The sequence below is a fragment of the Ziziphus jujuba genome, chromosome 3 (assembly GCF_031755915.1).
Source record: "Ziziphus jujuba cultivar Dongzao chromosome 3, ASM3175591v1".
Lineage (NCBI taxonomy): Eukaryota > Viridiplantae > Streptophyta > Magnoliopsida > Rosales > Rhamnaceae > Ziziphus > Ziziphus jujuba.
In genome coordinates, this window is record NC_083381.1 from 20,273,461 (window position 1) to 20,297,994 (window position 24,534).

Sequence of the window (24,534 nt, forward strand, 5' to 3'; positions counted from 1 at the left end):
TTATTAATCCCAATATAATCATGAGCAAACAATATCAGCATACAATATACGGGAAAAAACAGGAGCATTAATTTACAAAAGGAAATTTCATCAATTAATACAAGGATATATCGATGGCGAAGATTTTCTGGTGTTTTACTATGGAAAAGAACGAGTGAGGGAAATGAAAGTGAGAAGAAGATAAAATAAAATAAAAATAAATAAATAAAATATGAATAAAAGTGGAACCGCATTAAAACTAAAACATTAGAGGACTCCTGTCTGGATTTTTTTTCAAATGATTTGGATTTAGTGCTACACGGCACTATTCAATTGGCAATGTACATGCCCAAAATATTTCCGTAGCATGTCATCATGATCACTGATGAATGATTTTTATTATTAATTTTTTTTTGGCTAACAACAGATCAGTTGGTGATAGGCTCAGGCAAAACGTGTGGACTAACCATATGCATTTAAATTAATATATTTTTCTTTTATTAAATTAAAACTCATTTTCGATGTTTATTAAATTTTTATTTAAAACATGAGATATGATATTTTAATACAATTCAATCATCATCAATAATAAATTTTATTTTAATAAAATAAAATAAATTTTGTTTGAAAGTAACAGTTTAAATATATATTACCAAGAATACATATTTATTGAAATTAAAAGCATTTTTTTTTTCTCATCGACCATAGATTCCTTAAATAGTCTTATATTTTTAATCAAAGAGAAACTGAACATGTGATCTCCATGATTTTTCAACATCATATCAACGTCATTCATCAATTAATATATAAAAGAATTATATGATTTTAATAGTTTAATACTCCATTATTTGGTTTTGTCCTCAATTTTGTTATGTTGATTGTGAATTCCTTTTCTTTTTTTTTTTTTCTTTTTTTTTTTTTTTTTTTTTTTTTGTTTCCCTTCCCCTTGCCTGATAAAAAGAAAGATTGTTGAAAATTTCAACTTTTACTTCCAACTTCTTCTTCCCCCGATTATAATTTGATATTTCTTTTGGGTAATTTTAGTTTGCTTGTTACGATTTTTGTGTAGTTCTATAGTTTAAATAGTATCTAAAAATGTCAAATCTTAACTACTAGATTCAAGAAAACAAGTTATTTTCTACCCATATAGCTCTGTTCTTCATATTTGACCCATATTCTTTTTAGTCCTAGTGTTACCAACATCTTTTCAATACAAATCGAGCTCTCTGCTTCCTCATCATGCTCTGCCTATTTGATGCTCTGCCTCTAGCATCGTCATATGAATGCAAATAATATTCTTCTGTACTTTCTTGGATCTAATTAATTACTTTTGAGATGCATAATTTTAATTTCAATCACATAACTTTGAGTCTTTGATGCTGGTAATGATATCGATTTCATTTTTGTGAAATTTATCTTAAAAGTATATATATATATATATATATATTTTTTTTTTTTTGGTAAATTGAAATCATCCAATCAAGTTTAGACTTGGCTTACATGCACCCAAAAAATTAAATAAATAAATAAAATTGACTATGATACTATTAATTATGTATACATACTATTCAAAGTAAAACAATTAATTGTGCGAAGAATTTAGAACCTTAAAAGAGATCAGAATCAATAATCAAAAATTTTTTTATGAAGAAATATAGAAATTTCTAATGATCACAAAAGAGGTGCAAGAACAGAATACTTACAATCTCTTAAATTATTCATGACTCATGAGATGCATTTTAAAGTCTTTCAAATGTCAAAATACCAATGTGACATTTAGCTTCACACTGAAAGGCCTAGCCATTACCATGGTAGAGTTCATGTTCTATGCCGCATGCTTCCTTGTCTTCATCGTGGTCACCTCTTACGAAGAGCCCCAAGAATAACACCCTTATCACCCTGCTGACAGCAGTACGACTTCCCCTCTTGAACCTTTCTTATGTTTGATGGAGGTTCTCAAATGTCCTTATATATATATATATATATATATATATACAAGCAGATGTTACATTTATTGATTTGGTTTGCAATCAATCTTTGAAATGTAAAGGAAAATAGACATATTGAACAAGCGAAATTGTAGAATGTGATAAGTCCCACATGATCAAATATGGGAAGAGCTGAATGGTATATAAGAGGTTTGTGCTAAACAAAAGTGGAATCCAAACTTCGCGAGCTGTTTCAACAATTTATTTATTTATTCTTTTTTTTTTTTTTTTCAGCCGCTGAATGAATGAGCAAGTAGGGTTGAGGTAACTCAATGACATAGAACCTGCAATTCCAGAATATTTATCTGGAAATCCTTCACTCTGAATACCTCTACCGCTACCCTAGCCAAGCTGCTTAATCCCATCTTCTCAATATCCTCTCTATGCAAGTAAATGGCTTTAATTTTTCAATACATCTAATCAATATTCGATATCCTACTAGATTAGAGCATATGACTTGATTTCTGTAGCAGATGGCTTACAAAATTAAAGCCCTCTCTCACAGAATTCAGCTTAATTTTTCCTTCTAAACAAATGGTTTTTTCAGAGCCGAAAGCTATATGCACTTTAAGTTTGTTTGTTTCTGAATTAAAAAAAAAAAAAAAACATAAATATAATTTTCATGAAAGAAATTAATAATCGATACATTGTAGAACTTCAGGTTTTTGGTTTTCCTGCTGAAGCTGCTCTAAGTTGAAGGAAGTCAAGTGTATAAACATGTCCTGTGGGAGATACTGCCCTTGCAAGTGAGTTAATTAAAGGCCAACTTCCAGTTCCAGAATCAAGAACCAAACAACCAGGAACAATTTTCCAAGTACATTATCACAAAGCTAATATTAGCGATATACAGAATCTAGATCCTGTGGCTTAGAAACAGAGTCCACAATACTGGACAATCAGCCTTTGTTGTTGCTAAACAACTTTGTTCCAAAGGGGTTTTTCCAATCCAATTTGAATGTTTGAAAAACCCAAATCGATTCTGGAGCTGTAAACATTCACATACTTCAACAGCTTTGATGGAGTCATTCTTCTAATAAATAAATAACCAAAACTCCATTACTAATGAGCAAACATTTTCTGAGATTTTTTGGAAATATGATTGTGCTTATATTTAATATACCTAAAGGAATTAGAGCGCAGGATTTTGAGAACCAGGCATTAACCTCTCGGTCGGATTCTCAGAACCATAGATTAACCCATTGTATGAAGTCCCACATTGGTTGGAAAGGAAAACGAAGTATGCCTTATAAGAGGGTATGGATACTTTTCCCTTGAGATGCATTTTGACAAAACCGTGCGGGTGTGCCCAAAACGGACAATATCTCATACGGATAGTCTGGACTGTTACAGTTGGTATCCGAGATAGGATCGGTGTTCTAGCGAGGACGTTGGGCCCCAAGGGAGGTGGAAGGCGAGGACGTTGGATCCGAAGGGGGATAGAAGTTTCATATCGGTTGGAAATGGGAACGAAGCATCCTTTATGCCTTATAAGAGGATGTGGATACTTTTTCCTTGAAACGCGATTTGACAAAACAGTATGAACGGGATCCAAAACAAACAAAGCGGACAACATCTCATACAGATAGTCTGAACTGTTACAGTTGGTATCATAGCCAGGATCAGTGTTCTAGCGAGGACGTTGGGCCCCAAAAGAGGTGGAAGGCGAGGACGTTGGACCCCAAGGGGGCAGATAGTCTGGGCTGTTACAGTTGGTATCAGAGCCAGGATCGGTGTTCTAGCGAGGACGTTGGGCCCCAAGGGAGGTGGAAGGCGAGGACGTTGGACCCCAAGAGGGATAGAAGTTCCATATCGGTTGGAAATGGGAACGAAGCATGCCTTATGCCTTATAAGAGGGTATGGATACAACGAAGCATACCTTATGCCTTATCAAAGGATATGGATACTTTTTCCTTGAGACGCGGAGTATATCTTAAAAAAGATATATGTATCTTCTTTTTTTTTTTTTTTCTTTTAAACGTGCAAAAAACTTACATTACACAGATCCAATCAAGTTAAGACTTGCTTACACACACCAGAAAAAAGAAAATAAATAAATAAATTGACCATGATACTGTTAACCATGTCTATACACATATATTATACTATACAAAGTAAATAATTAATTGCCAAGCATGGCTTGGCCTAACAGATAAGGCCAAGAATTTAGAACCTTTAAAAGAGATCAAGAATCACTAAACAAAAAATTTTCCATGAAAAAATACAGAAATTTGTGCAAGTACAGAATCACTTACAATCTCCTTGCAACATTATTCTCATGAAGATGGCATCTAAAGCATTGCAAATGCTAAATAACCAGCAAGACCTTTAGCCTCACTGCAAGGTCTAGCCATAATTACCATTGTAGAATTCGAGTTTTCTGTTATCACTCTGATAGCAGTCAGACTTCCCTTCTTGAACTTTCGTTTGTGTGGAGAAGCATCGCAAATGTTCTTATATCTTATACAAGCAGATGTTATATTTATTGACTTAGTTTGAATCAATCTCTAAACTGTAAAGGAAGGTAAACAGGCGGAACAAGCAAAATTAAGTTCAAAAATTGACTCAAAACCTTACCTGTAAAATCTGATTTCAGAGTTTCGCATGAATGTTTGAACTTGCTCGATACTCGAGGAAAATGAGCATGTGATCCCATATCTTGTTTCAACATTTTAACACATTAACAACTAAATAAAATAAACCAGATGAAATAATAATAATAATAATAAAACCAATAATAATTGCTTCTCAAAATGAAATGAAATTCTATCCCTATTCTAAAGAAGAATGGAAATCAAAGATTCCATTGAGAGAAAGAAGGTTAAAAATTTCATTAATTGTTAATGTTGCCAAACTTACATTTAAATTTCAAAAAAAGAAAAATAATGAAGATAGATGCGAAAAAAAGTTTTAGACAAATTAAGGGACATTTTTGTAGTAAATTCTTTTTCTAAAAATGAAATAAAAATGCAGGAGTATTGTTTTATAGAGTTCTATAGAGTTATTCACCAAAAAGAATTCCATAGAGTTAAAGAGAGTTGGCTAAATGTTTGTCTAATCCACAATGCTTTTTCTTTTTCTTTTTCTTTTTTTTTTTATTTTTTATTTTTTATTTTTTTTGGGTTAACATCCAATTCACAGTGATTTGAATATATAATATATATGGATGGATTTTATAAGCATAAGGAATTAAGTTACTTACCGGTTTATGGTGCGCGGAAGATTCATCATAACCATTTCATTACACATGATCACATGATCATAACCATTACAGGAGCTGGGCTTCATATGGTGCTGTTGGCAGCGTAAATTAAATAAGTCAATAATATATGGCATAAATTTTATGTCACCTGGTAGACGACCAATTAAAACTTTACATTTAACTTCTAGTAAGGAGTAGGGATATATATGAAATTAAATTTTGCATAGAGTTCTTCCCACCAAAAAAAAACAAAAAAACAAAAAAAAAAGCATAAAGGAAAAAATATAATTTTAATTATGTTCTTAATTAATAACAATTAATGGTTACTTTTTTATAACCAAAAAAAGAAAAAAAGAAAAAAAGAAAAAAAAACTAATCACGAGTCTTTATTTACTGTCTCAGTATGGACATCCTGATAGTAAGTCCATTATTTTATGAGGCAATTACTTTAAATTTGAATTCCAAAACCCAATATCATTTTTAGCATTAGAATTTAAAAAAAATTTACTAAATAGTTAATATGGTAAATAATATGATAATATTTTTAATTTTATATTTTTATTTAAGTATTCATTTAAAAGTTTATTTATCATGTTATATAGATATGTCAATCAATAATTTATGGAGATATATTAAATATTTTTGCTAAACATTTTAGGGTTTATAGAACTACTATTAAATAAATAAACAAAAGTTACTAAAATATATACCGAATAATATGGTAAATAATGTTACAAAAATTGGCTTGTTTTATTATTTGTTTATATATTTAAAATTTCACTTATCATATTTAAATTATTTGAATTTATCAATTAATAATATATTGATATATGTTAATTGAAAAATATTTTTTTAAATATTTTGTTCTCTGTAATCAAGTAATATTAATTCAATTGATATGCTTTTATCCATAGCACTAACAAGAAAATAATTTGTATAACAATTATATTTGAGTGACTAAATTATTTACTAAATAATGTAGTAATATTTAATTAATAAATTAATTAATTTAAAAATTCACTTATGTATATATAGATTATATAAATATATCATACATTACTCTGCCAAATCAGTAAGTAAAATTTTCTTTTACAGATAATTCGATGAATTATGTTTATACAATTCGTGAGAAACTTGTTCACTCACAATAAATTAAATACATAAATAAAGAAATAAGTAAATAAAAAATAAAAATGGAGCAGTTAAACCCGAGGACAGTACAAAGGCTCTGTTTACAAAGATCTTAGAAATAACGTTGGGCTAAAATTTAGCCCAACAATTCCTCAATATAAAGCCCCATCTGATGTTGACAAAGGACATAGCTCACGGGCCTCAAGGTCTTAATGGGCCTACTCCCCGGGAGTCTACATACTTTAACCAAAAAAAAAAAAAACAATAAACTTAATAATGAAGAAAAATATGAGATCATCCAATGATTATGGATTATATATATATATATATATATATGTATAGAAAATGGAAGATCGCCCAAAGTTCACCCTGGTTTGTTCCCAATACCTTTTTTTTTTTATTACTATTATTTTTTTTATTTATATCATGCACTGGCTTGTTCCCAATATTTGGTGATACACTGATACATATTTATTTTCAGCTGACGGTGGATAAAGAAAATTTCTGTTATTTTTGTCTCTTTTTATAATTAGCTCTAATTTTAAGCTCGAAAGTACTGGGATTGGATATCTCTAGCTTTGTCTTAAAGGTAGCTAGAGAAATTTAATATGAATATTTACGTAAAATATATTTGGTAAATTCAAGGACTTGGTATAATTATAAAAGATAGAACAGAGCCGAAAGGAGTGTTTTAATTGTTTGGAATTACTTATGGAAAAAGACATATTGAATTGATAGTGTGAGTTCGAGTTTGACCCACGAAAATAAATTTTAAAAGCGAGGGTTTGATGCAACAAAAATTAAGATAGCTTGGTTTTATGGATCCTACTTTAGAAATGCAAAACTATGATTGTAATTGTAGTTTATATATACGTCTCTAATTGAAGGAATCTACCTAGCTAGCACAAAAAAATAAAAAATAAAAAATAAAGCAAAAATCATCTGGTCAGCTTTCTTGGGTAGGATTCTCTATTTGCCCCTAAACCAGTAAATTGAACATTGAAATCAAAATTAGAAATAAAAACCTAAATAATCAATTAGAATAAATTTAAAAAAGTACATGGCTGATGTTAATGAATTTATTTGAATGTTTTAGCTAAAAGATAATCAACTCGTAAACTAAAAAATTTGTAAGGAAGATTGGTTTACTGGCAAAGTCCTTTTCATCGGATATCGTGAATTTGAAATATACCTCTTTTAAAAAAAATAGAAATTATTACAACAAAAGTTTTAAAAAAAAAAATAGTAAAATTGCTGATCAATATATGATTTACTATCATTAAATTTTATTTTTCTAATCCAAAACTGGTAAATCATCAAATGAAAAAGAAACTAAGAAATTATTATTATTATTATGATTATCAAGAAAAAAAAAAATTCTTGCTAGTTGAATGTGATCATGAAGCTGTTCTACATGATGTGGCACATAGCGGCTGAGCTGGCAACATCCACCATTAGGCTTACAATATCCACTGCTTCTGCAACTAATTCCACTGTTTCTGCAACTGATTCCACCGTGTCTGAAATTCCGGTAGGGTCTGCAGAACAACTTGTACTGTCCACCACCGTGGTAGCTCCGGTAGGATCTGCAAAACCACTTGCACTGTCTACCGCTGCGTTAGTTGTGTCTCTCTCTGACTCCAGATGGTTAGCTATTTCATTCATCCTCTGAACTGCTTCTCCCAGCTGTGCCCTGTAAGATGCCAAATCCTGCTAACAATAAAATATATGTACATAGTTTTTATTGATATTAGTTTCAATTAGTTAAATTAAATTAAATTATTAATTCATATTTTATTCCAACTTATTTGTATTATTTTTCGATATTCTAATGTGATTATTATTGTATATATATATATATATATATATAATTTTATTCGAACGACGATGTGAAGCAGCTTATAAAAAAATAGGAAGACATCAAATCCTAGCTAACACTTAAAATTCTATATTTCCCAACCATGATATATATATATATATATATATTTATATACACACACATATCTATGTGGGATTTATTCTTTATTTATTTGTTTTTATTAAAAAATATCATGTCGCTTACTTGTCCGGGTCCACCGGGAGCAGGAGTAGAATATTCAATATTGTTCTGTCCATTCGCTTTCTGTCCATTCTGTCCATTCATGTGCTTACCTGGTGCTTGGTTGGCGTCCGCCTAACCCACACCCAAACAGAAAAGTAAATATCGGATATTGTTATTTAGAGTTCCGCTTATTTGCTATCCATGGTAACAACTATTAATATGATGATAATTATTAATTATAATATTTTATTATATATTAATTTTTTATTTTAAAATTTTAATTAAAAAAGTAAATTATTTTTAAATAACTATTTAAATGGTTAAATATAATGTACAAATTTTATTAAAAATAGTTATTAACGATGATAAGTAATTTTTGTTTTTTTTTTGTTACTAAAATCTTGGTTGCAGCTTCTCAAAAGCCTTTTAAGGTTCAAAATTTGTTTCTAAAAGTGTTTCCATAGTAATTTCTAAATAAAATTTGAAAATAATAATAATAATAATAAATAATTTCTTATAAAAGCACTCAGAACTAAAAGCAAAAACTATCCCAAACACAACTTTGGACTTATATACTTTCATCTCCTACATATTTAACTATATACGTACCCCATCGGAATTTGAAACCATGGTGCGGAGCAAAACAAAGCTATCCAAGAAGCGGCTATGGTGGTGGCAAAACCTATGTTCACTATAGCAGCGAATACATACATCAAAAGTTGTTTCCCCGCCTCCACTGTAGCAGTCTACACATGTAAAATACATTCCAAGCAGGTTGGATCTACGACTGCCGCACCATACTTGGCGGGTTGTGAGTAAAGAAGAAGGTGATGAATTCCGAGAAGTCAAGGCTACCATCACCGTCGGCATCTAGTTGGGTGAAGAATTCTGAATCCTTCACCCACTTGTAGAAATCGGCATCCTGGCTACCGTCACTGTTTCCGTTCTCCCCAAGAAAATGGGTAACTTTACAGGGCTGACTCGACCATCGCCGTTTGTGTCTATGGCCTGGAAGGAAGTCCTCGCTAGCTTCCGAACCTCCTCGGAGCAATTGTTGTAGTAAGCTTTAGCAGCCAAGCGAATATCTTCCATATATTCTATATGAATATTTCTCTCAATCTGTGCAGAAACCTGGTTATATAGGATTTTTGAGAGGGACCTTCTAATTGCTTTAATTTGTAATAATTTGGAAGCAGAGATTGATTTCTCGCTGTAATTGTGGCTAGAAATTAATTATATAAGTGTAGTTGCTGGTCCTTCGAATAAAATAAACAAATAAAATATATTTTAGGAAAAAAAGGAAAGAAAACGTTTGTATATGGTGGACAAGAATAAATAACATTATGTTATTCCCCAAGTGGTGTTTACGAAGACAAAATATAGGTCAATGAGAAATTGCGTAGAATGTGCTTAGCCAGGAATATGTCAATTATTATGGCTTTCTGTATCAGCTAGGACTAGTAGAGGAATTTTATAATTATGTGTTAGATACTAAACTTAGTTAAATATCACCATCAATTAATGGAAACTATATAGTGGAAGAAACTAGCCTCTTTCTTCTTCTTCTTCTTCTTCTTCTTCTTCTTCTTTTTTTTTTTTTTTTGTCTTCTTTTGTTTTTGTTTGTCTTTGACTTTTGACTTTTGTCTTTTGTTTTTTCATATAATTTGTTTGGATATTGGAGATGGAGAAACCTTAATGTTGGTTAAATTCAATGACTATTGCAAACCTTGCCACAAGTTGAAGTTGCCTGGTAGACTTTAGAAAGAGCGAGGACTTGGTACACAACGTCAAGAAATAAGCCTAGAGAGAGTTAATTTTTGTTATTTTTATGTCAAAATACATTTTAGTATACTCTATTTTTACATTATTTTTATTTCCGGATTGTGAAAAAAGTTTTGACAAATGCTATCTTCTATTATCAAATCCGTTAAATTTTTACAGATTATGTCAAAAAATTATTAGGTGCTACTCACTTGACTAATACAATACAATTTTCAAATTTTTTCTTCCATTTTTTGTAATTACTTTGAGAGAAAATTAATTATGAAACCCAAAATTGTAAACGCACTATTTAATCAAATACTCTTTGATCCCAAACAATTATCTCACACCACAAAAGAGAAGAAGAAACTGGAAGGAGAAGAGAAAAATAAGTGGAAGGAAAAGCCGACACCACATGACTGCTCTCACCGGCAACGGCTCAAAATGCTTCTCCAACACTTCAATTATGATTCTATTAATCAATGAGATATTGATTAGAGCATACGTACAAGCTTTGCAGTTTTGGTTGGTGATTTTATAATACTCGATAATAAGAAATTACAAACATGTTGTCAATTGTTAATTACGCCATTATGGTAGAAGCTAGTTGATGAGTGTACTAACATGGAAATTTCATTTGAGTCAAGGTCTTAAAAGGTGTCTCCGTACAGAAACGTATCTGTGGGCTTTGCCAACGGACTTTGCTCAACTAATGTCTAGAATATTAGTTGTGTAGATGTTGGCTTGTTCAAATACTAAAATCTTATATAAGAAAATGAAACATCTTATATGTCAATAATTAAATGAAAAAATAATACCCCTAACTATATACATGTGTCATAAAAAAGATTCTCCTCATAAATTGATGGACCCTATAAGTCGAAGTGGAGTTTGAATACTTTGTTCGGTAAATATTAATTATACATTTTGAGAATTTGTTTTGACTTTTCATCCATGGCCGATGGATGGGACACATCGGTCTAAGGCAAACTACCAACCACAGCAGGTTGAGCTTGATCCAACCAAAAAAGTTAATGCCCCACTTAGTTGCAAGGCTCGGCGATTAAGGTCCTTGAATATCCCCAACCGCTACACTAGTGAAGCTGTATGCTTTATCCCATCTTCTCAATACAAGTAATTAACCAGCTTAATTTTCCGATACATCTAAATAGCTTACAAAATTAAAGCATTCTCTCACAGAATTTCAAATTAACTTTTCCTTCTCAACAAAGATTTTTCAGAATGTACTTAAAGTTTCTTTTTGGATAGAAAGAACAAACATAGATATAATTTTCATGAAAGAAATTAAGGATCTATAGGTTGTATAACCTCAGTTTTTTTGGTTTAATTACCTGCTGAAGCTGCTCTAAGTTGAAGGAAATCGAATATATAAACATATATATATATATATATATATTATAAGTTTTCATCATGTTTTTATGATTTTTTTTATTGGATATTGGATAATTTCTAATATTTTCATGTTTTGGAAATTCCGATATTTTGATCAATGTTTACATTTGAACCTTGATTTTGATCAATATCAATATTTTAAACCTTGAAGGAGACCAATTGTGAGATCCCACATAGGTTGGAAAGGGAAACAAAGCATGCCTTCTAAGAGGGTGTGGATACCTTTCCCTTGAGAGGCCTTTTAAAACTGTGCGGGCTGGGCCCAAAGCGGACAATATCTCATGCGGGTGGACTAGACTGTTACAGATGGTATCAGAGCCAGACACTAGACTGTTACAGATGGTATCAGAGCCAGACACGGATCAGTGTGCCAACGAGGACGCTGGGCTCCAAAGGGGATGGTATTAGAGCCGGACACGGATCGGTGTGCCAACGAGGACGCTGGGCCCTAAAGGGGGTGGATTGTGAGATTCCACATCGGTTGGAAAGGGAAACGAAGCATGCCTTATAAGAGGGTGTGGATACCTTTCCCTGGAGGGGCCTTTTAAAACCGTGCGGACTGGACCCAAAGCGGACAATATCTCATGCGGGTGGACTGGGCTACAAAGCATGCCTTATAAGAGGGTGTGGATACCTTTCCCTGGAGAGGCCTTTTAAAACCGTGCGGACTGGACCCAAAGCGGACAATATCTCATGCGGGTGGACTGGGATTTTTATAATTAAGTGTTGAACATTATAATTAGTTAAATGCCAGCTTCAATTAATGGAGACTATATGGTGAAAGGAACTAGCTTGCTCTTTTTTTTTTTTTTTTTTTTTGATAGTGGAGGTGGAGAAATTAAAATTTTACGATTTTTATTAGAAGACAGAGTAGCTTAGCCCTTTCCCGTACAAAGAGAGACTAGTTACTAACCAACTTGTTAATTAGAAATTTCTATGATAGCAAGTTGTTTACCCAACGTGGCGCATGCAGTTGCAGCCAGGCATATGTCATCCATATTGATTTTAATTTCTCTGTATTTTATTTATTTATTGATAAGTCATTAAAAATGAAATTGAGTCCATGAATGATAGGCAACACATAAATACCATAACAAGGAATTCTGACTACATAATTATGTACTGAAAAGACTAAGTTTTGCAAATATAGATGACAATAAAGCAAGGAAGGATAGATTCCACTTTTTGAGCTGCTTGCAATGTGCCCAAATTAATCGCCTCAGAAGATAGGCAGTTTCCAACATAAAACTCCTCAAGTGAGATAAGACGGCTGAGCTTGAGACACCCAGTCACATTTAGAAAATTATCTCATCAAAAGAACATTAGTTAATTGCATTTTAGTTTATTTACTTTGTCAAAATTTCATATTAAACCTTTGAATTTAAAATGTTTCACATCCGGTCATTAATTTGTAATTTATTTTCACATTAGTCTAATTCTCAAATTAACTAACAAAAAGTTTAAATTTTAAAAAAGTTAAATTGATTTTACCTCATTAATCAATTAATTAAGTTTTTTGTTATCTTGTTTGTAAATTCAAAAAATTTGTCAATTTTTTTCAATTTTGAACTTTTTTATTAATTGATTTGAAAATTAAATTAATGTCAAACAAATTACAAATAAGAGTACAATATGAAACATTTTAAATTTGAGAGTTATTAATGTGCAATCTGGTCTAATTATATAAGACTAAAGTGTAATTAACCGAAAAAACAAAATTTATTTCGATGAGATAGTAAAAGTTGCCTTATCATCAAATTTTGCATTAAAGATTCACCTCATACTTTTGCAAAGCCATGGTAGTTCATCTTATAACGCATTTAGATGCAATAATGCTATAGGTATTAAAGTATTCACCAAATTTATTTATCAAATAATACGTGTTAAAATATTATTAGTAGATATATTTTTACAATTTAAATATAGAAATAGAAACTTTTAAATGAATAAGTAAATTAAAAAAATAAACCAATTAAATATTTCTATATCATCTGCTATGTCATTTGGTAAATAAATTTAGTGAACCTTTTAATAAATCTAATATTGTTATTTAGACATAATAACTTGAAGATCAATCCACACAAAATCAGTATTTAAAATTCTTTCTAAACGAATTATAATCACCAAATTAATATACAAACTTCATCCGATTTCAAAGTGCAATCAACTGCATTGTTTCTTTCTCCCTTGCAGCTGCATGCAGGATTCCCTATTTGCTTCTCTTTTTGCCTCTAAACCAGTAAATTGAACACTGAAGCAAACTGAAACTGAAAGCCTAATTTCTCAATTAAAAACACTCCATCTATATGTATATTTATTATCATAATACAACATCCTTATTAATTTATTTGAATATTCTGACTAGAAGATAACAAGAACCATATAGAATTCCAAATATAAGGCAAATTTGCTGAATAAATGATATGAATGATATTAAAAGCACCAAATATATTAGATGTGTATCAAAATATTATGTGCTAATATTTGATTGTTTTGTATTTAATAACTAGATTATATTTATATGTTAACCACAAAAAAAAAAAAAAAAAAAATCAACACAATACATTTAGCACACATTTTGATATATTTATTTAGTATCACTAACGTTGTTATTCATTGATATTCTATTGCTTAAAGAGTACACAAAAACAAATTAAAGCTTTAAAAGAACATAAATTTGCTGAATAACTGCTAATTTATTTCACTATACTACTAAATATGATGAAGCAGCTGGTTTTTTCACATCACGGGACAATTACTTGCCATGTTCACGATATCTCCTGCTAGACCTCCCGCGTCGATACCTCCTGCAGCTGCGGTTGTAACATCAGCAACTCCGGTTGGATCCATAACTCCGGCTGCGTCGGCAACTCCAGTCGCATCTGAAACTCCAGTCGTGTCCGCAACTCCTGTCAGATGTCCGTTCGCATCCGCACCGTCCGGCATAAGATTTACTAAACCAACTCCTAGATTTCCTGCGCTAAGTCCTGCCATCGCATATTGCAAGTAACTAATGCTACCCTGCTTATAATAACACACAATACATTTAACATTAATTTTCAGCAAATTGTCTTGATATATACACTCCAAAATAATTAAAACCTAAATCATGAATATAATTTATATGTGCATGAATCAGTGGTCTTATTGATGTTGTCGATTCTGCTTTAGCGTCTCTAATTCAACTCACTTGTTCAGAAGCTGGAGCCGAAGCATTGCCATTGACATGTACGTGAGGAGGAGGAGGTTGTATGTGAGATGACGTTGTATCCTACATTTAGTAATTACACATATATAAAATATATACACATAAACATTTTCAACAAAACATTTGAAGGATGGATTTTTATAATTTAAATGCATTACTGTTTTATTAAGTTTCAAAAATTGCACAAATATTAAAACTTTGTTAAGACTGTAATCCCTATAAGTTATCAACTTTTGGTAAAAATCATAAAACATGTTTACTTCAATTAACCAAATACACTTTCAAAAAATATATGTATATACATATGCATGCTACTTTAATAATTTCTTTTTTGCGACGTTAATTATAAATGGTGTTACTGTTAATCTTCAAATTAAGTACAAGTTCTCCGGTTACTTAACACAAACAGAAAAAAGAAAAAAAAAAAAAAAAAGGAAGCCAGTCATATTAAATTAAAAATATTATAGTTATTGAAGCAATGCTATTGATTTGAATAATAGAAGGTGAATCTTTTGGATAACCAATTAAATTATATAAGGTCTAGTAATTGACGCCAATAATGTTATCATTGAAATCATTTATTTATTTATTTACTTTTACTAATCTTTTACACTGACCTTATGTATCTCAAGAATTTCAGCATCCCAATCCAAGTCGGAGTTTGGGATACTTCCGTCAGCCGTGAAATGGGTGACAGTGTTCCTCCAAGGTGGCAGCGATCCATTGGCCCTGAGGAAGCTGTGACCAAAGCGGCTCCTGAGTCTCATGTGGTTGCCGCATTTGATTGGCTCCCACTCCACCGGAGAGTCGAGACGTGCAGGCAGCGTCTGGAGGACTTGCCGACCGGTCAATCCAATCAGAAATGGTTGGTTTGAGGCGGTGAGGTACTTGTCATAGCAGCTCCTAAGGCGGATAATGGAGTCGGAGCCGGGTACAAATTCGACGGTCCATCGGGCTTGCCTGGACGATCCATTTCGGTCCTGCTTGACGGACTCTTGATCCTCTTGGGCAATTAGGTATTTTCCATGCCGGGGTCTGTACAATCGAACCACCTTGGCCTTGTGGAAGAATTCCATATTCCAGTTCTGCTTTTGTCGGTTTTTTTAATTTTAAACAAAGAAAAAAGGAAAAAAGAAACACAGAAAAATAGTACACGAACAAATTGATTGAGAACGTTCAATTATGATTCTATTAATCAATGAGATATTGATTCGAGCATATGTATAAGCTTTGCAGTTTTGGTTGGTGATTTTATAATACTCGATAATAATAAATTACAAAAACGTTGTCAATTTTTCATTACGCCATTATGGCAGAAGCTAGTTGATGAGTGTCCTAACATGGAAATTTCGTTTGAGTCAAGGTCTTAAAAGGTGTCTCCGTGTAGATGTTGGCTTGTTCAAATACTAAAATCTTATATAAGAAAAAACCATCTTATATGTCAATAATTAAATTAAAAAATAATACCCCTAACTATATACATCTGTAATAAAAAAGATTCTCCTAATAATTGATGGACCCTATAAGTCGAAGTGGAGTTTGAATACTTTGTTTGGAAAATATTAATTATACAATTTGAGAATTTGTTTTGACTTTTCATCCATGGCCGATGGATGGGACCCATCGGTCTAAGGCAAACTACCAACCACAGCAGATTGAGCTTGAACCAACCAAAAAATTTAATGCCCCACTTAGTTACAAGGCTCGGCGATTAAGGTCCTTGAATATCCCCAACCGCTACACTAGTGAAGCTGTATGCTTAATCCCATCTTCTCAATACAAGTAATTAACCAGCTTAATTTTCCGATACATCTAAATAGCTTACAAAATTAAAGCACTCTCTCACAGAATTTCAAATTAACTTTTCCTTCTCAACAAAGATTTTTCAGAATGTACTTAAAGTTTGTTTCTGGATAGAAAGAACAAACATAAATATAATTTCATGAAAGAAATTAATAATCTATAGGTTGTATAACCTCAGTTTTTTTGGTTTAATTACCTGCTGAAGCTGCTCTACGTTGAAGGAAATCGAATGTATAAACATATATATATATATATATATTTTTATAAGTTTCCATCATGTTTTTATGATTTTTTTTATTGGATATTCGATAATTTCTAATATTTTCATGTTATGGAACTTTTGATATTTTGATCAATGTTTATATTTTGAATCTTGATTTTGATCAATATCAATATTTTGAACCTTGACGGAGACCAATAGAGGATTTTTATAATTAAGTGTTGAACATTATAATTAGTTAAATACCAACTTCAATTAATGGAGACTATATGGTGGAAGGAACTAGCTTGCTTTTTTTTTTTTTTTTTTTTTTGATAGTGGAGGTGGAGAAATTAAAATTTTATGATTTTTATTAGAAGACAGAGTAGCTTAGCCCTTTCCTGTACAAAGAGAGACTAGTTACTAACCAACTTGTTAATTAGAAATTTCTATGATAGCAAGTTTTTTATGTAACACCCCACCCCGAAATATGCTGGAAATTTCTCAAGTTAATCAAAGTTGATCGGGTTTGACCATCGTTGACCAAGAAGGTTCAAACTTTGACTTTTTGACTCGGCAAGAATTCTAGGTTGATCGAGGCATTGTCACGAAGTACGCATCGACCCGAGCTCATAGACTAGTAGCACTTTGAAAATGGAGTTACGGTTTGAAAGCTATGAGCAAAACAACTTGAGGTCCAAATGTCCGAGGGTGTTGGAGTTGACTTTTTATTGTTGTAGAAATGAGCTTTGACTCATGTACGGTTGTGAAGTACTCATTGATACGAGTCCATAGACTAGCAGCACGCCTGATTTGGACATTTCTGTGAAAGGTTATGGATTGCAAAGTTTTCTAGTACATCATTATTTTATTTTATATTATTTTATTAATTTCTTTTCCTTTTCTTTTTTCTTTTTCTTTTTCTTTTTCCTTTATTTTTTCTTTCTTTTTCTTTTCTTTGGGCACGTGAAGAAAAAGGGGGAAAAGGGAATACTATTCATCTTCCCTTCCCTCTCCTTCTCTCTCTCTCTTCCCTCTCTCTCCTTCTCCCTTTCAGGCCTTCCCATTTCTATTTTCTCCGGCCATCGAAATGAGGCACCCGCCAGCTAGCGTGACAGCCCATGGTTGGGCAACTTCGGTGGCAAAGTTTCTGGCCAAATGGCCGGCGGACGTGCCGGGATCAGTGCCCCAAAGCCGCCGGCTGGAAGTTCTCCAGTTGACCATTTTCCGACAGTTCTTGTCCATGAGACCGATCCTTCTCCCTAGATTTCAACCCCCTGAATCCAAAAATAACCTCCATTTTCCCAAATTCTGAGCCGTTTGTGAGATAGAAGAGAAGGAAGTTTGGCTGAAATCTTCCATCCACTTTCCGGCCACCTCCGGTTGAGTTGAGTCCAACGAAGATCAGTAATTAACACCCCATCTCGAAGTACATCGGAATTTCTCAAATTTGAACAAGGTTGACCGGGTTTGACCGTCGTTGACCGAGAGGGGGTCAAATGTTGACTTTTTGCTCCTGATGGAATTTCACATTGACCGAGGTACCGTTACAAAGTACACGTTGTCACGAGTTCATAGACTAGTAGCAGATCGAAAATGGAGCTACGGTTTGAAAGTTATGAGCAAAACAAGTCAAGGTCCAAACTGTTCAAGGGGTACCGGAGTTGACTTTTTGTTCATGCAAAGTTAAGCTTTGACTCATGCATGGTTGTGAAGTACTCGTTGATACGAGTTCATAGATTAGCGGCACACTTAAATTGGACATCTGGTTAAAAAGTTATGGACCTGTAGAGTTTTTCAAATACAATATTATTTTAATATTATTTTTAAATATGTGAACAGTGTGACACGTGTGACTTAATAAAAGATGCCATGTGTCACAACGGTGAGATGCCACATATCAACCATGATTAAATATCATATTATTTTATTATTATTCTATACAATAATATTATTTTAATATTATTTAATTATTTCTTTTATTTTTTTTTCTTTTTATTTTTCTTCCCCCACGTGGGAAAAAAAACAGCCCAGCCCCCCCGAATTCTTTCTTCTTCTTCTTCCTTTCCTTTCCTTTTCCTCCTTTCGGGTCCTTGCCGTTTCTCAAATTTCGACCACCGGACGGCCACACGTGCCGGCCAGGGAAGGAGCCCATTCCCCAGTGACGCCACCCTCCAAATTTTCCGGCCAAATGCCGCCGGACGCTCCCAGATTGGGCCGGTGAAGTCGGCAGCGGTGGGTTGAGTTTTCCGGCGATTCTCGCCGTTTCCGGCCAACCCATTCCGATCTTCCATCCCTTTTCCCCTATTTTGGGTCCTCTGAGTTCAAATATGGTCTCCAATTGTTTAAATTCGAAGTGGTTCGCGAGTTATGAGGAGGTGAAGTTCGGCCGGTACTTCCCAGACAAATTCCGACCACCACCGGCGGAATTGGGGTCAATGGAGGCCGGTAATGTGATCCTCATTCCATAAGCTTCGATTCGGTATATTACTCACAAATTTTGGTTAACGTTTATGTTAAACCCTCCGAATACCGGGTATTATTTATCCGAATAAAATATTAATTTATTTGAGTTGTGTAATGTTATTGTTCTAGGAGCACGTGTGCGTCGTGGAATTGATTCCATGGAGGATCTTGGGTTAATTGCCTGCTCTAGGTGAGTGACCCACCTTCAAAAATTAATTTCAGGTGTCAAATTAATTATATTTCGTTATATTTTGATATTTAGATGTTTATATTATATTAATTATGTGATAAATTGCAAATTAAATTTTGATGTTAATATTTGGACAATTTGAAATGTGTATATGTGTGGGCACCGAAGCATATTTTGATTTCAATAAATTATGGAAATTCATTTTTTGAAAATTGATATTTAAAGAAATTATTATTTTTAATATTATCGATTTATTGTTGAAATTATTATGAGTTTATTTCAAGCAATAAAAATGCATTTATATGGATTTATGAATTTTGGAAATTTTATGGGATTTTAATGAAATTATGCCTATCTTGAATTTTAAGGATTTAAGGATACTATTTTAAAAATTATGCTTACGCATTTGAATATTGTGGATTGGAAAATTGGTGCATTTGAAAGTTGATGGATTTGAAATTGATGGAATTTATGTGATGAATTTATGACGATAATTTATAAAGGAATTGTAGAAAATTTACAGGTTTAATTGGATGGAATAAACCCGATGATATTTATGAAATTTTGAGATAATAAAAATATTGATTTATGATTTACGAGTGTTTAGGTGCACCATACATGTACTGGTGTTCTGTGTATATGGATGTGATTAGTGCACACATGGATATGATTAGCGCGCAGGTGGGTGTGAGTAGCACGCAGGTAATTTATGGGGTTGTCCTGTGGTTGCCATTGGATGAGGGTAGGCCGCCCTTCCATGGCCGGGATGCCTGTTTGCAGCGACACAGTGGAAGGCCACGTGACCGTATGCCGGTTTCTCTCTTTAACCTCCTGTCTGGCGGTGCTCGGGACTCTGGGTACCGTTGGCGCCACTGGTATATAGTGGGTGCATCAAGTGGTTTTTCGGAACATGGATTTCAAAATAAATATTTTGAAATTGTATTTAAATTAAAAATACATTTAATGTTGTTTTTATTATTTATTTCAAATAGAGGTTTTAATTTGATTTAATTTTTCCTTTGCTTAATTATTCACTAAATTGATTTATTTTAATTATTTAATTATTTCATGAATTGTTTTAATGTGAGTTTTATTAATATTTCGGTATTAATTGTTATGACATGAATTAATTATTTAGTAAATGTTATAAGTTATTTTTATTTCAATTTATTTCATTATAAATTTAGATTCTTGAATTATCGTATTGTATTAGAAAACTGTTGACTAATTGTTTTTCCTTGGTTTTCGGAGCATACAAATAGCGGGTTTTGTAAAACATTTTAAAAAGGAAACTTTTCCAACTGAGTGAATCATGAGGGCTTTGAGAGAAAATATTATTTCCCATTAATTATTATTTATATATTTATTTATTCTTAATTAATCAAGTGTACTATAATTATTATTACTATTATAATTGTATATTAGACTGGGTTACTCACTGAGATGATTAGCATCTCATATTTTTTAATTTCGTTCCCTTATGTTCAGATTAGTCAACGTTAATTATCCGGGGGCGAACTCGACGTCTCAGTTTATTGCCAAAGTCCAAGAAGCATTTCTTTCCTTTTTTCCTCTCCATTTTGTATTGCTTCTTTATCTAACATTGTATCAATTCCATATTTATTTGTATAATACTCTGTATACTGCATTGGACATATTTTATTAAATACTGTATTAATTCTCTGTTATTATTTTGGAGTGCTGTAAATCTGTGGAATTAAATTGTAGTAATGTGGGAGGAATAAGGTGGTATTTATAGAAGTGTGTTTTTAGTGCAGGAAATTTATGGTAAGTCCAACCCTTAGGGGAGGTTCTGCCGGATTTTCCATTGGAAGGTCCGGTAGGCTTTCCCGGGGATCAGGACTTGTCTAGGGTTCCATTAGATACATTTTTATTTTAAATACTCTTTAAAAACATTATTATTTGGAAATAATATCAAAAGCTACTTGACGCACCACACTATATACCAGTGATGTCCCACGATACCCAGCGTCTCGAGCACCGTGTAACGGGAGGTTAAGGAGAGAAACTTGCATACGGTCGCTTCAGCGTCCCGACAGCGCCGCTCCTTAAACCATCATCCTGGCCATGGAGGGGGGCGGCTTATGGCCAATATCAAACTTGCCTGCCCTCGGTCTGATGGCAACTCACGGGAGACATTATAACTTGCGCGCTCATCCACATATACAGTACAGAACACTAGTACTGTATAAGTGCGTCTAAAATAAATAACCAAATTTATTATTAAAATACGCAATTTTTTCCAAAATTCACCGTGGGAATTATACCATTTCTCAAACTCACATTCCCACATTTTTCTTTAATCCTCATCATAAATCCATAGATAATAATATACAAATAATTTTTCCCCAAATCATAAAATCAATCAAATAATATTCCAAGGACATAATTATATAATTTGAAACCACCAAACTTAAACTAATATTTCCTTAAAATATTTAAAATCAAATCATACCAAGAACAATATTAAAACCACATGAGTTTCATATATAATTTAATTCCACAAATCCTCAATACCATAAAATAATTTCCACAATGCATAAATTTATATAAATGCATTTTTTATTAATCAAAATAAATTCACAAATAAATTCCATAATAAATCAAATAATATTACTTTTACAATTCCTTCAAATATCAAATTGTCATAAAATCTAGATTTCCATAATTTATCAAAAATCATATATTTCAATTTATTCAAATTGTGCCATCAAAAATTCAAATATAATTTTGCTAAATATTTAACACATAACTATTAAATCCAAGCATTTAATTATCACAAAATAAATATAATTTAACACCCGAAATTAAGTTTGAAAGTGGGTCACTCACCTCGAGCATGCAATTCCACGATGCACACGTGCTCCAAAACGAAGCTTATGGAACGAGGATCGCATTACCAGCCTCCATTGACCCCAATTCCGCCGATGGTGGTCGGAATTTGCCTGGGAAGTATCGTTCGAACTTCACCTTCTCATAACTCGCGAACTACTTCAAATTTAAACAATTGGAGAACATATTTGAACTCAGAGGACCCAAAATAGGGGGAAAAAGGTGGAAAATCGGACTGGGCTGGCAGGAAACGGCGACAATCGCCCGAAAAACAAAATGAGCCGCCGCCGGCTTCAACCGTTAATCTGGGCGCATCGCCGATCGGCCGGCCGCCAGACTTGGCGCCTGAGCTAGTCGATGGCTGGGCTTCACCGGTGGCCGGCGCGTGTGGCCGTCTGGTGACCGGAAAAGGTGCAGCAGGGAGAGGAATATCGACAGGAAGGAGAAAATGAAGAAAGAAGGAGAAGAAGGAAGAAGAAGAAGAAGGTTCGGGGGGGGGGGGTGTTTTTCCCACGTGGGGGAAGGAAAAAAGAAAAAAGAAAAGAAAAATAAAGAAAAATAAAATAAAAGAAAATAATTAAATAATATTAAAATAATATTATTGTATAAAATAATAATAAAATAATATGGTATTTAATCATGGTTGACATGTGGCATCTCCTCATTGTGACACATGGCACCCTTTATTAAGTCACACGTGGCACACACTTTACATATTTAAAAATAATATTAAAATAATACTGTATTTGAAAAACTCTACAGGTCCATAACTTTCAAACCACATGTCCAAATTGGACGTATCGCTAGTCTATGAACTCATATCGACAAGTAATTCACAACCATGCATGAGTCAAAGTTCAACTTTGCGTGAACAAAAAGTCAACTCCAGCACCCCTTGGACAGTTTGGACCTCAACTTGTTTTGTTCATAACTTTCAAACCGTAACTCCGTTTTGGACGTGCTACTAGTCTATGAACTCGTGACAACGTGTACTTCGTAACGGTACCTCGGTCAATGTGAAATTTCATTAGGAGCAAAAAGTCAACATTTGATCCCTTATCGGTCAATGATGGTTAAACCCGGTCAACCTTGGTCAAATTTTAGAAATTCCAATGTACTTTGGGACGGGGTGTTACAATCTTCCCCCCTTATAAAAAGTTCATCCTCGAAATTTTATATGTCATTAAAACGCATAAGAATATTAGTTGCGGATTTATGCCTCGAGCTTCCACGTCACTTTCTCGAGTAGATTAATTCACCACGAGACTTTTGAATGTACTTTGGGACGAGATGTTACAATCTTCCCCCCTTATAAAAATTTCATCCTTGAAATTTTATACGTCATTAAAACGCATAAGAATATTAGTTGCAGATTTATGCCTCGAGCTTCCACGTCACTTTCTCGAGTAGATTAATTCACCACGAGACTTTTGACTTGAGAAATAAGTCTTATTGACCTATACGCATTTTTCATGACTTAAAATCTACACTGGTCGCTTCTACGAAGATAATTTCAAAAAACTGAATCTCGGACTTCGAATTCAAGATCTTTTCCATGCACGTCGGCTTAACTCATTTATCGATCTTGAGCGGTCTTCAAATTTTCCCGGATGACCGTCACCTTATTCATAGTCATCCGAAGGTGTTCGCATCTAGTTCAAGTTGGTCATCGTATGGTGCTTCTCCTCACCCACTTCACTTCAACACTGTGGAGTTCGGCGTTGTCTCTTATATAGAGCTTCGTACGAAGACATTTCAATATCGTTGAGTTCGAAAGGGAGATCCTAAAGGAAGCATGTGATTCGATGTATGTGATATACCCCAAAAGTGTGAGGATGTATCGAACGCTCACTAAGTAATATTGGTGGTTTGGCATGATAAAGGAAGTTGCAGAATTCGAATCAAGGTGCTTATGTAACACCCCGTCCCAAATCGCACCGGAATCCGTGCACGTTGACCGAGGTTGACCGTTGACCGTTGACCGAAGGGGGTCAAAAGTTGACTTTTTGACTCGGTGAGAATTTTGAGTTGACTAGGGTACGGTGGAGAAGTGCATGACGCCCTGAGTTCGTAGACTAGTAGCACGTCGAAAACGGAGCTACGGTTTGAAAGTTATGGGCAAAACAAGTTGAAGTGTAAACTGTCTAAAAGGTGCCGGGAGTTGACTTTTTATTGTGATGTAATTGTGAGTTGACTCTTGTATGGTTGTAAAGTACTCGTCGATACGAGTTCATAGACTAGCGGCACGCTTAAATCGGACATGTGGTTAAAAAGTTATGGACGTTTGAAGTTTACCGGATAC

At 33.3% G+C, this 24,534-nt stretch overlaps 2 protein-coding genes and 1 pseudogene across 3 annotated transcripts; all 3 read right to left on the reverse strand.

Moving 5' to 3' along the window:
• Positions 1-3,024, reverse strand: part of LOC107422718 (uncharacterized) — a 37,644-nt pseudogene extending 34,620 nt beyond the window's left edge.
• Positions 3,025-7,464: 4,440 nt separating this feature from the next.
• Positions 7,465-9,844, reverse strand: LOC125423156 (uncharacterized). Its single transcript, XM_048476759.2, has 3 exons — positions 8,948-9,844; positions 8,360-8,470; positions 7,465-8,007 (listed from the first exon to the last, which is right to left on the reverse strand). The coding sequence occupies exons 1-3, from the start codon at positions 9,206-9,208 to the stop codon at positions 7,708-7,710; spliced, it is 672 nt and encodes a 223-aa protein (XP_048332716.2). The 5' UTR covers positions 9,209-9,844; the 3' UTR covers positions 7,465-7,707.
• A 4,245-nt stretch (positions 9,845-14,089) lies between these two features.
• LOC107422719 (uncharacterized) lies at positions 14,090-15,962 on the reverse strand. 2 transcript variants are annotated; one of them, XM_048476757.2, is made up of 3 exons: positions 15,339-15,960; positions 14,704-14,784; positions 14,090-14,534 (listed from the first exon to the last, which is right to left on the reverse strand). In XM_048476757.2, exons 1-3 carry the CDS (start codon positions 15,795-15,797, stop codon positions 14,253-14,255), a joined length of 822 nt encoding a protein of 273 aa, XP_048332714.2. In that variant the 5' UTR covers positions 15,798-15,960; the 3' UTR covers positions 14,090-14,252. The 2 variants fall into 2 exon arrangements, with proteins under 2 accessions (XP_048332714.2, XP_060671522.1); XM_060815539.1 differs by lacking the exon at positions 14,704-14,784 and having other exon boundaries at positions 15,339-15,962.
• Positions 15,963-24,534: the final 8,572 nt, after the last annotated feature.